Genomic DNA, 10,953 nt, shown 5'->3' on the forward strand with positions numbered 1-10,953 from the left:
TCCCCTGAAGACGGGAAGTCCAGTGGGGAGGGTGTAGCTTGGCCCTGAGCCGCGGAGACCGGACTCCCGCGCTAGGTGGGCCCACAAGGGACTGGCTCAACCTTCAGGCCCTGACCCAGGAGCTGGGCGAGAACTAGGAGTTGCACCTCCTCTCCCCTTGGCAGTGGCTCTGTGGCTGCCTCCAGCACGCCAGGAACAGAAAGGTCCAAGTTATTTACAACAGCAAAGATGCACGTACAATACATACATATTTATAGGAATCCAAGTGATGGAGAGGAGAGGTGGAGGCACCCCCCTGAGCCTTGGGACCCTGGGGGGAAGGAAGGGGAAGAAAGTGCATTTACACAGAAGCCTTCCCCATTCCCTTGCATGCCTGAGGTACCCACGCGCACCAGTGGACACGCATATGTGGGACAAGGGGGCCTTAAAGATGCAGTCAGCATGCACAGGACCGGTGGCCTGAGGGAGGGGAAAAGACCCTGAAACTGGCCCTGGCCGGTGTCGCTCAGTGGTTAGTGTTGGAGTCCTGGTCACCCGGGTTGCAGGTTTGATCCCCAGCCTCTGGTCAGGGTGCCAGCGAGAGGCAACCACTCGATGTCTCTCTCCCCCACCCCCTTTCCACTTTCTCTTAAAAAAAAAATCAATGGAAAATATCCTCGGCTGAGGATGAGCAAGACACTGAGACTGGACTCCAGGCAACATGCGGGTCTGCCCCAGAGATCCGCCTCCTGAACTGCCTTGATCTACCATGGGAGGAGGCTGGGTATCCCCACCCTGCGCCCTGCCCTAGGTCATCCCGAGCGAGCAGTCGGGTGCAGAGGACCGGTGGTGTGCACAACTACAGTCCTGGGGGTGTGGCTGCGTCTGCCACGCTGTCTTCCAGGGGGCTTCTGGTGCCTGTGGAGGATGCAGTGCTGACTGAGGAACTGGCCTCTGAGATGACCCCTCTCATGTTTTGCCCGGAAAGTCCTCAAGCTCATAAGAACGGGGGGATTACCTGTACTCAGGGAGCAATGAGACCCCCCCAGAACCCCTTTTCGCCTCACACTGCACGGCAGCGTGTCCTCACTAGTGGACGCTTCCTCCCCTGGGCTGGTACGAAGAGGAAATCAGCTTCACTCACTGTCCTCGGGGCAGGGCCCCAGCTCGTGGCTGTCCCAGGAGTCGGAGGGCGGGGGATCCTTCACTGGAGGGGACAGGGAGCAATCTGCCCACTTGGCCGCTTCTGTGTGGAAACTGCCCACAGGCGTGGTGCCGCCAGAGGACTCGCCCCCGAGGGACCTGAGCAGCTCCCTGTAGGCCAGCTCCATGTCCTGGAAGAGCGCGGAAGGTCCGGTTCAGAAGGTCCCTGGGTGCATCGAGGGGAGCCCTGGGCAGGCTAAGAGCTAGGGGTCCCATGGACACACCACCAGTCCAAGCTACCCCCCCCCACCCCCCCGACTGAAAACAGGCTGCTCCTACTGCCTTGAGGGCCTGAGCTCCAGTCCCCTCACCTTGAGCTTGTTGAGCTTGACGGTGAGTTGCTCAATGGTTTGGAAGATTATGCCCATGTCCTTGATGGCCAGGCTGGGAGGCGAGCAGCTGGGGCGCCTCGGTTCTCCATTGCCTCCCCTTGGCTGCGGCTCGGTCCTCCAGACAGGGAGGCCGTTGGGCTGAGAAAGGTCGGTGCTGGAGTCGGGGGGTCCTGCTGGCATGCTGACATAGAAACAGTTCCCTGTCCCCATGGCGAGAGGGAGAGATTAGGAGGCAAGTGCAGAGCAAGTGGAAGCCACCTTCTCGCCCTTGGCGCTTGCCGTGCTGCCTGACTGGGCCAAGGAGCCGGTCCTCTGATGAGCTCAGAGCACTCCGCCTCCTGCTGCCTACTGCGCGCCTGGAGCGCTGCTCCTCCACAGAGCCTTCTGGATGGCCATTCTTAGCGTGTCCCATCCCCGGGGAGACACTCAGTGTGACAGTTAAGGCAGAAGTGGCAGGGTTGTGTTTCATTTGGGAAATGGGGAAGGGCTCCCATTCCTAGAAGGAAGGGTAAGGAGGTGGTGGCTGGTTTAGGAACTTGTGAAAAGCCATGGGCAGTAGCCTCCTTGACCCTGCCCATCGGCCATTTACTTTACAATCCTGGAGATACCTCCACTCATCATTGGGGGTCAGGCAGCGGGAGAAAGGACGCAGAGGGTCCCTGTCCGGGCAGTAGGCATAGGTGGACGCCAAGGAACTGTGGCGTGGAGGGCATGTAAGCCAATGTCCTCCGTGACACTGGAGTAGTGGCTGGTGTGGGCAAGAAGTGGCTCACCGTCAGGCTCTCGGGTAAGGACACTGGGCACTGGGCCAGGCTTCCCACCCGCGTGACAGCACAGCGGCTCACCCTCCTGCTCTGCAAGACACCTGGGCAGCTCTTGACAAGGGGGTGGCACAAGGCCTGTGCCGGTCTGTGGCCCAGGGCCCGGCTCTGCCCTCTGGGCCCCACACTCAGCGTGGCCGTCTCTGGCTCCCAGGAGGGGTTCATTACCCGTAGCCTTTGCTCCGCCTTCAACTTCAGGTGGCTCAGCCTCTGACTGGCCACCCTCTGGTAGAGCAGGGACAGCCTTACTGCCTGCCACCGCAGCTGCACCGCCACCGCCACCACCACCACCAGGGACAGCAGAAACCAGAAGGGAAGGGAAGGAGAGGAGGAGGAAGAAGTGGGGGTGGAGGGAAAGAAAAAGGGAAGAACACAGTGAACACAAGCTCACACGTGACTCTCCCCCAGGGAGCTGCAGAGAACTTTCCCACCAATTCACCAAAGGAGAGAGAAGGAAGGTCAGTTCCCAGAAACCCAGGAGAGAGGGCAGACCATGAGCAGATGAGTAATAAATGCTCCTGGAAAGGGAGGCAGAGCTGAGCGCGAGGGGAAGATCGGGAACTGGCACTGACGGGAATCCCATCCCACTCCTCAGGGGCGCCCTGCCTGCTGCGCTCCTCCACCAGGCCTCCCTCTCCCGCTGACCCCTCCCCGGCCAGGGCTCACTGCTCTGGCCAAACCCGTCCTGAGCACCATCCTGGCAGGCTCAGCTTTGCTGGTCTTAAAGCGTCCACCATATCCACAGCTGGGTGCCCTCCCTGCCACCTCCTTCACTCCCCACACCCCTTACTCTCCGAGCATCTTCCCCGACTTGTCCGAAGGCCCCTCTCTCAGCTCAACCTCTAGTTCAGCGCTTCTCCACCCCCACAATGCCAGTGCCTTCATCTCCGCCACCTGAAGGGACTGGCTGCAAGCAGGAGTCCTTTTCTCTGCAGCCCGAGGCTCTGAGAAGAGCCCCACCTTTTCCTTAGGCCTGGCAGACGAGTGGGACACGAGCAGAGACTCTTACTGATGGCTGATCAGTGCCAGGTACGAGGCACTGTCCTCATGTTACAGAAGGAAGTTCAGGGCTGGTTCTGAGTGTGCTCTAACGTCACACACACATGAAGTGATGGGGCTGGGGCTTTGGCTCTTGGCTGTCTGATCGCAAAGCCTCTGCCCTCTGCATGCTATCAGCATGTCTCCTTCCCCTAGGACCCAGGGTGAGCCCTGCACACGTGTGGCTTCCAGAATAAGGTGGGGAAGCAAGCAGCCTTTGGAAGACTCGCCTCTACCCTAGCAAAATCAGGCGTTTGTCTCCCCAGTGGGCCCCAATTTATCTTACCTTTTCTCACAACTTTGTAACTTCCTGCTGCCTCTGTGCTTGAAGCGTCTTCCCCTGGACTCCTGTCTAGCTCAGGAGGCTCCCAGATCCCAGAATTTCTTGTCCTTGGAGGCAGGTGTTCCAGAGAACAGAGAGCCACATCCTCCGGCTCTGGCTGGCCCCCCTCTGGCCCTGGGAGCTGGGTGTTCTCCCCTTCCCCCTCTGTGGGAGCTCGTCCGGGGGAGCCTGGGTCCCAGGGGTGAGAGGTGATGCTGACGACAGAAGGTGTAGGTGTCAGGTCGTCCTCGGGCTCCCCAGCAGCCTGTGGTTCCCTGGGGTGACTTGGCAGCCGGCCCCGCAGGATCAGGTGCCGCAGGATCTCCACTGCAGGGAAACAGGGAGGTGGCTTCCCTGGCACAGGACCCAGCCAGCAGCAGGAAGAGTGCAGGGGTGGCAGGAGGGTGGCTAACTCCCCTCCCACCGCCAACTCGGTGAACCTGCCTCCTCAGGCACCCGGTGGAGCTGGAGGGTTCTGGCCAGCTGGCAGGGCTGGGAATGGGAGTGACAACTGTGTCTCGGCATCATCCTGCCTCAAACCAGGGAGAACCTCCAGGCAGGTGGAGGGTGCAGACAGCTGCCAGTTCACAGTGCTCATGCTACTGGGGAACGGGGGCCGATGGCAGGGCCCACGAGGCACTCACCATCTTCTAGGGCAGCATCGGCAAGTCCTTCCATGAACAGAGGGCCTGGGAGGGGCAGGACGATGGGGTCTCTGGTCCTACCACCCCTGTTCTCTCCATCCAGGGATGCGGAAGGGTGAGGCAGGGCACCCAGCTCCGTGGCCTCCATGCTGCCCTCATGCTTGAGGTCCTCCAGCAGGACCGAGTGCTTCCCTGTGACCCCCTGTGGGGGCCCAGTACCTGTGGTGGTGGAAGGTCAGTGTAAGGCAGGGAGAGAGGGAAGGCATGTGGGGATTGATCCCATGCCTAGCTTCAGATTTTAGGGGCTGAGAACATTGGGTGATTCATCTACAATGTGTACTGAGCACCCACTATGGCTGGGCACTGTCCCGGCTCTTGGCAAACACCAGTAAATAAAGACCTCTGTCTAATTCAAGTGCAGAGACATAGAGGAGTAACAAAATAAGTAAATCACTGAAATAAATCAGAAGGTGAGAGGTACTATAGGAAAGAAGGAAAACAAGAGCAAGGTATGGAGGATCAGCAGTGCTGGCCACAGTACTAAACAGAGGGTCCAGACGGCGTATTGGTGCAAAGGTAAGACTTGAAGGTGTGGACATGAGGAGGAAAAGCATTTTAAGCAGAAAGAACAGGAAAGGGACACAGCCAGGTTGCCTATCCAGGAAGATTTCTCTCTAAACTCAAGACCCTAAACTAATTCACATACAAACTATCAATAAGAACTGTTTGGGGCCCTCTTGCCTCTGCCCATTTCATTCCAATAATTGTCTTCAGCCCTTTGAGCTCCCACTCCTCCTGACGACCCCTCACAATGCACTCCCTGACGCACAGCTTCTGCCTGCATCTCGTTCTCCACTAGTAACCCCTGGTGGGGAAAGCAGGGGGTCCTGGACCCCCAAATATCCCTCTCTTCCTCCACTGCTCAGTGCCTATCACCGTGAGCCAGGGCCACAATCTCTGTTCAGGTGAGCTAGTCTACACTCCCTTGTCTGTTTTCCTTGCTCGTCCAGGCTCTTTCTTCCTCCCTCTATTCCCCTGATGGATCCCTCCCATCACCCCCTCCCCCACCCCACCCTGACCACCTTCCTACCTGTGCCTGCAAAAAATGGACTGGGGTTGTCTCCCACAAAGACCATCCAGGAGACTTACCTCCCGGGAGCACCTCTGGTTCTGGTTCCGGTTCCCTCTGAAATACTTCTGAGTCATCCAGTCCTACCCTGAAGGGAGAAATGGGAGGCAAGTGATCACCTGCCGGAATGCTGGCTCTCCGCCACCCAGGAGTCCAGAGGTCATGAAATTCCACCCTGGCCTCCAGAGTGAGAATGGGCAATGAGGGCGCAGGGATCAAGGAGGAAGGTGCTCGGTTTCAGCACCCGCTGTCTGACTGGCAGCCCGGAGAGGAGGATGGATGTCGGCCAAGCCTCTCCCGGGCCCGATTCTACCTCCCGCCCCGCTTTAGGTGCAGTCTCCATTACAGCCATGCGGGGCTGTTGGGGACAGCACACAGGGAGGGAGGGCAGAGTGTGGGACCATCCCTCTGTCTGCCTGCTACCACCTGTCTGCTGAGGCTGCCCATCCCCAGAGGTGAAGGCTGAAGAACAGCAGAAAACAAGGGGTGTGGGGTGGGTAAGCAAGGGGCCTGGAGGGCTAAGTACCTGCTGGACCTGGGGCTCTGGTGGGCTGACTCCTGAGGGCCTGGGGGTGGAGGAAGGACAGGTGTCGGGGCAGCTCCTGGGTGCCTGGTGGCATTCCGCACAGCCTCTTCTAGGAGTTCCATCCACCTGCAGCTCGACAGGAGTAAAGAGGACTGGTGAAGGGAGCCAGATCCAGGCACACAGTATCTCACCTGAAACCCTACCCAGAGCCTTGAAGCCTTTTCCACACCCTCCCCGGGACCTGGGCCCGCAGGTCCCCACCGCCCCACACAGCCCTGCTGGCTGCTGCTGTGCAGCTCTATTACTTGCAGCTCCAATGACTGAACACTAACCTCTGTTATACTCTGTGCTGAGCATCCTGTATCTGTTCTCTCTCAAGAAACCCCTCAATACCCACATTTACAGATGAAAACCTGAAGCTGAGAAACTGCCTGACTCATCCTGTCTCCTCCTACTGTGCGCTGCCTAGTCAGGGGGTGGGGATGAGGGCCCTGAATGCAAATATCGAAGAAGAACATGTGACTTTAAAATACTCCGTTGGGAAGGGAAGCAAACCCAGCAGAAAGGGGATGGAGCCAGAGAAAGGGAAGGAGAGCAAAGTGGCTGGGAGACTGCTGGGAACTCCCTCGCCCTCCCACTGCTCACAGGGCAGGGAGGGTCCTACAAGCCTCTCGATGTCTGTCTATCTCCAACTTCCCTGCCCAATGCCTGCCCTCCGACTGCTCTGGGCCCGTCCCTGGCTCGCTGTCCTCATACACACCATCCTGGTCCCTAAGGGACAGCAGTGATAAGGGACCCTTGAATCAATTCTCACGTGTTCTTGTCTGAGGACGTCAATGCCACCAGCTCATAGATCTGGGGTGGGCCCAACTCGGAGGTGCAGATGATGAAGAAGGCCCGCTTGTCTGTGAGGAAACAAGGAGAAGGCATGGTGTTGGGGCCAGGGAGCCAGAGTGGATGAAGGATGCAGCGTAAGACAGACCTGGGTCATCCGAACTACTTGGGACCTACTTACAAGGGACAGAGGCGACTCTGGAACCCCTAATGGCACCTTTCATGGCCACCCATTACACTCCTGCTTTCCTAACAACACAGGCTGACGTGTGTGGTGCTTGGGTTTATAAAACTTTTCATGCCCACCAGGCCTTTGATCCCCCATGTCAGGGATGAGGAAAGCGAGCCTGAGCATGTGGCCGCCAGAGCCCTTCCCTGTGCGCATGCCACTTCTCACGGAAACGTCTGTCCACTGGACTCGACTCTACTGTGGGGCTTCGGTTCTTCCTGCCCCTCCTGCAGCAGGAAGGCTTGTCCTACTCCTCTCTGCCCAATCCTATTCTTCCCAATCCTGCCTACACATCCTTAGCCCGTCTGGGTGCTCACAGCCCCTCCTGGTCCCCCCATCCAACCCCATTTGGATCACATCCTCCTTAGATGGGTCAAGACAGGAGGAAAGGAACGCAGGTGGACCCATAACTCCCGTAGGCCCCAGACTGGCCCTGCATCACCCAGTGCTCGCTGCACATCAGTAACCGTGATCATGGCCAGCGGGGCCGTCTCCTCACAGCACCTGTGGCCACGGAGCGGACGAGCACGGCGTTGAGCTTGAGCACGGGGCTGAAGGTCTGCTTGCTGTCGGAGGAGCCCATGGCTGTCTTGCTGTGGCACTTAAGCAGCAGCTTCTCATCCTGTTTCAGCAGCAGCACGAGGAGGTCCTCCAGCAGCAGCACGTGGAGGTCTGGGAGGGGGTGGTGTTCGTGAGGCATTTCCAGTTCCCGCCCCACCATCCACACACAGGGCGCCAGGGGCTCTGGGACGCCTGGCCCCTTCTTCTTGGTACCCCCCAGACTGTGCATAAGGAGCCTGAACTCTCCTAGTTAAGCTGCATCCCGGCTCCCTTTAGAGCACAGGCTCCAGGAGTCATGCTCCAGGGAGGGAGGTGCTGGGGCAGCCCAGCCCCCCACAGCCTTCCCCTGGCCCCAGCACCGCTCCCACCCCATACCCAGGGTCTTATCCTTGCTGATCCTCCACGTCAGAGGCCCCTCATGGATCATCTTCCTGGTTGTAAGATCCAGGCTCTGTTAAGGAGAAACCATTTGTTCATTCACTCATCCATTCAACAAGTATTTGAGAACCTACTGTGTGCCAGACACCATGCTAGGGTGCTCGGGATCAGTGGTGACAAGAAATAGTCCTCGCCCTTACCCTCTTGCGAGGGACACAGACAAGTGAACAGGCCGCCACTAAGTCATGGGCCTTGTGCTGGACGGGGCTATGCCGACAGCTCTGGCTTAGGTCTCTCGTCCACCCCATTCCACATGCCATCCACCTTCCTAAGAAGATCACTGCTTCACTTACCCATCCCTTCAGCTTTATTCCCTCCCAAAGGATCTTTACACCTCACCTCACGTTGGAACTCCCACCCCCTGCTCTTCCCGGCCGAGTCTAACATCTAGTCTTTATTGGTGGAGCTGTCTGCCCATGTCTGTTTAGGGATGGACTGACAATGGTAACTGGAGGTATGTGTGTTCCAGGGCCCCACCACACCATCCTACCAGACAGGCCCAAGTCTCCTGCCTCCCACTCTTCAGGCACTGACCAGAGTTCTCTCCAGGGTGCCCCAGAAGTGTGTGCGCGCGTGTGCGTGCGCGGGGGGGACCATGCTGCCCCTGCCTCCTACCTTGAATTCTGCTGCCAAGGGGTTGCTGGCCCTCTCCAGGGAGGTGGTGTCCAGGCGTTTCTGGTAGCCCTCTAAACGGTGCCGGTTCTCTGTCTGCTTCACTGCTTCGTTCACGTACTTAAGGATTTCCCGGCACTGATCCCGGGCCCGGCACAGCTTCTCATGCTCAGAGGTGCCACCTACCAATCAGCATAGAGGAGACAGGAGCTCGCTCCTGCCCGAGAAGCCTGGAGTCCGACACCACCTGGCTCCTCACACCCCACCAACACGCAGGCACGGGTATAGATTCGCCACCCTTGCCTCATCTGAGGACCTCAAGTGTAACGTTATCTCTACTGAGGGCCATCGGATTTCAGATCATTGCTCGGAAGACACTGATAGCTCTTGGGAATTCTTGCCTCGCCCACAACCAGCTCTGCAGATGTGGGGGCAGGAACAGAGGCTGGGCGAATGCGGTGACTGGGCCTCTAGGTTAGCTGTTAGTTGCACTGAGGTTCCTCACACTGTATACCCTGACTCCAATATCCCAAACTTGAGAGGTGGAAGATGCTCCGATCCCAGGAACAGTGAATAACGGGTTAGACCCTCTTATTCAGCATGGCCCCTACTCCGCTAGTTACCACACACGGTTGTGTCTTCTGTGCATTGCAGAGGCACCGTGTGTGTGTGTGTGTGTGTGTGGTGGTGGAGGAGGGAGAGGGACAGGGACTAAAATCCAGCCATGGCCCCTGGTGTGGAACCATGACCATCAGTGGATCCAAGGTGCCCTCCATGGACCAGCCTGTGTCCACTCAGATGCTGTCCTCTGAGCTGTCCAAAGGCCCCACACGGTCTAGACGTAGCCCTCACCCCCTGCCACTGCTATGCACCTTACTGTCCCCAAGTACAGTGACAATCATTATCTTCTTTGAGACTGCTCATGACGAGGCGAGGATGAAGACCAGAGAGGTCCAGTGACTTTCTAAGGTCACCAAGTCAGTGCTAGGACTGGGGTCTGAAATGAGGGTTGCTGTCCCCCACGCTAGCCCCTCGCCCGGCCCTACCCTCCGTGTGCTTGATGATGCTCTCCAGCAGCAGCGGGTACTTGGTCAGCCGCTGCATCTCAGAGATGATGAGGTCCCGCAGCTGTAGCCGCCGGCACTGAGGGTGGCTCTCAGCCTCCTAGACGGAAGGAGCACAGACAGGAAGATGTCAACCCAGGGTTAGGAGCTGGCTTGTGGGCTCAGGACCTGGGTGGGTGTGAAAATGCCAAATAGGTCCCAACTCCAGAGGGTACCTCCGAACAGCGATGGCAGCTTTTTCCTTGAATACTTAAGGAAAGGCATGTGGGGCAGGGAGACAGGAGCCTATGGGAGGGATATGGTCAAAGGAGCCACGCAGAGCACGTGTTACTCCCCTGTTACAGACAGTCAACGAGTGAGCGGACCTAATGACTGCTTATCCAGTGTTCCGTCCAGCAAACAGCACCCTCTGTCTTGAGAGGAGATGTATGTCAGTGTTTTGGGAGAGGTGGCGTGAGGGACAGTGCAGATGGGTGCAGGGAGTTCGCATTATCCTCCCCGGTAGAGAGAAGGGCCAGGGGTGCTTGGAGCTGGGGCCCAGGAGCAAGTTCAAGAGATGTGGCCCTGCCCGTCTTTATTGAGATATGACTGGCCTGGCTAACTTTTAGTGGCGACGAGAGAAGGTGGAAGGAGGGCCAAGAACGCACCTGCATGAAGAGCTGGAATCGGCTCTCCTTCCGCTGCTTGGTCTTGATCAGCTCCAGGGCGATGGACTGGTACGAGCAGAACTGGGCGGCCACTTGCTGGAGTTCCTCTCGGGCAGGACCATCAAACTGAGAGGCAGAGTGGACACGGGCAAGCATCATCACATCGCTACCTGGGACTGGTCCCTCCCCAGCTCCTCCTCTGCCACAGCCTCAAGCCTTGGTAAGGACCCCCCTCTCCGCCAAGCAGGGGAAGTTTGCAGCTATACCCGAGCCAGCATGAGGTCACTGATTTCTCTGATGATGGGGCCCTCCTCCCGGAGCTTCTTCATGGCTTCACACCAGGAATCTGGGCAAGGGGAGAAGAAACAGCAAGGCCTGGGTGGCTGCGGAGGGTGTGACAGCAGTGCTGCGGGGAAAGGTCTGGGAACCAGGATGCTCTGGGGGGAACGGGAATGCTGGCTTCAGGTGGTACAAGAGGATTGCCAGGACTTGCTACCCAGAGAGGTCCCAGCACGTGGGTAGAAGGGGAACAGAAGCCTGAGGCTAGCGAGGGGGGTGTGGAGGGAGGAGGCGG

General features: G+C 58.3%; 1 protein-coding gene across 1 annotated transcript in view; it reads right to left on the bottom strand.

The window, feature by feature from the left end:
* Positions 1-235: 235 nt before the first annotated feature.
* Positions 236-10,953, bottom strand: part of ARHGEF11 (Rho guanine nucleotide exchange factor 11) — an 82,563-nt gene continuing 71,845 nt past the window's right edge. The window contains exons 29-43 of the mRNA XM_015571735.1: positions 10,646-10,727; positions 10,380-10,505; positions 9,715-9,832; positions 8,672-8,850; positions 7,994-8,069; positions 7,562-7,729; positions 6,809-6,899; positions 5,995-6,120; positions 5,489-5,556; positions 4,340-4,558; positions 3,660-4,022; positions 2,504-2,599; positions 1,494-1,714; positions 1,124-1,313; positions 236-897 (exon numbers count right to left, since the gene is read on the bottom strand). Of these exons, the coding sequence (XP_015427221.1) occupies positions 839-897; positions 1,124-1,313; positions 1,494-1,714; positions 2,504-2,599; positions 3,660-4,022; positions 4,340-4,558; positions 5,489-5,556; positions 5,995-6,120; positions 6,809-6,899; positions 7,562-7,729; positions 7,994-8,069; positions 8,672-8,850; positions 9,715-9,832; positions 10,380-10,505; positions 10,646-10,727 (2,182 nt within the window). The 3' untranslated portion in view covers positions 236-838. The remainder of the gene's footprint in view (positions 898-1,123; positions 1,314-1,493; positions 1,715-2,503; positions 2,600-3,659; positions 4,023-4,339; positions 4,559-5,488; positions 5,557-5,994; positions 6,121-6,808; positions 6,900-7,561; positions 7,730-7,993; positions 8,070-8,671; positions 8,851-9,714; positions 9,833-10,379; positions 10,506-10,645; positions 10,728-10,953) is intronic.

Source organism: Myotis davidii, unplaced genomic scaffold, assembly GCF_000327345.1.
Source record: "Myotis davidii unplaced genomic scaffold, ASM32734v1 scaffold208, whole genome shotgun sequence".
Lineage (NCBI taxonomy): Eukaryota > Metazoa > Chordata > Mammalia > Chiroptera > Vespertilionidae > Myotis > Myotis davidii.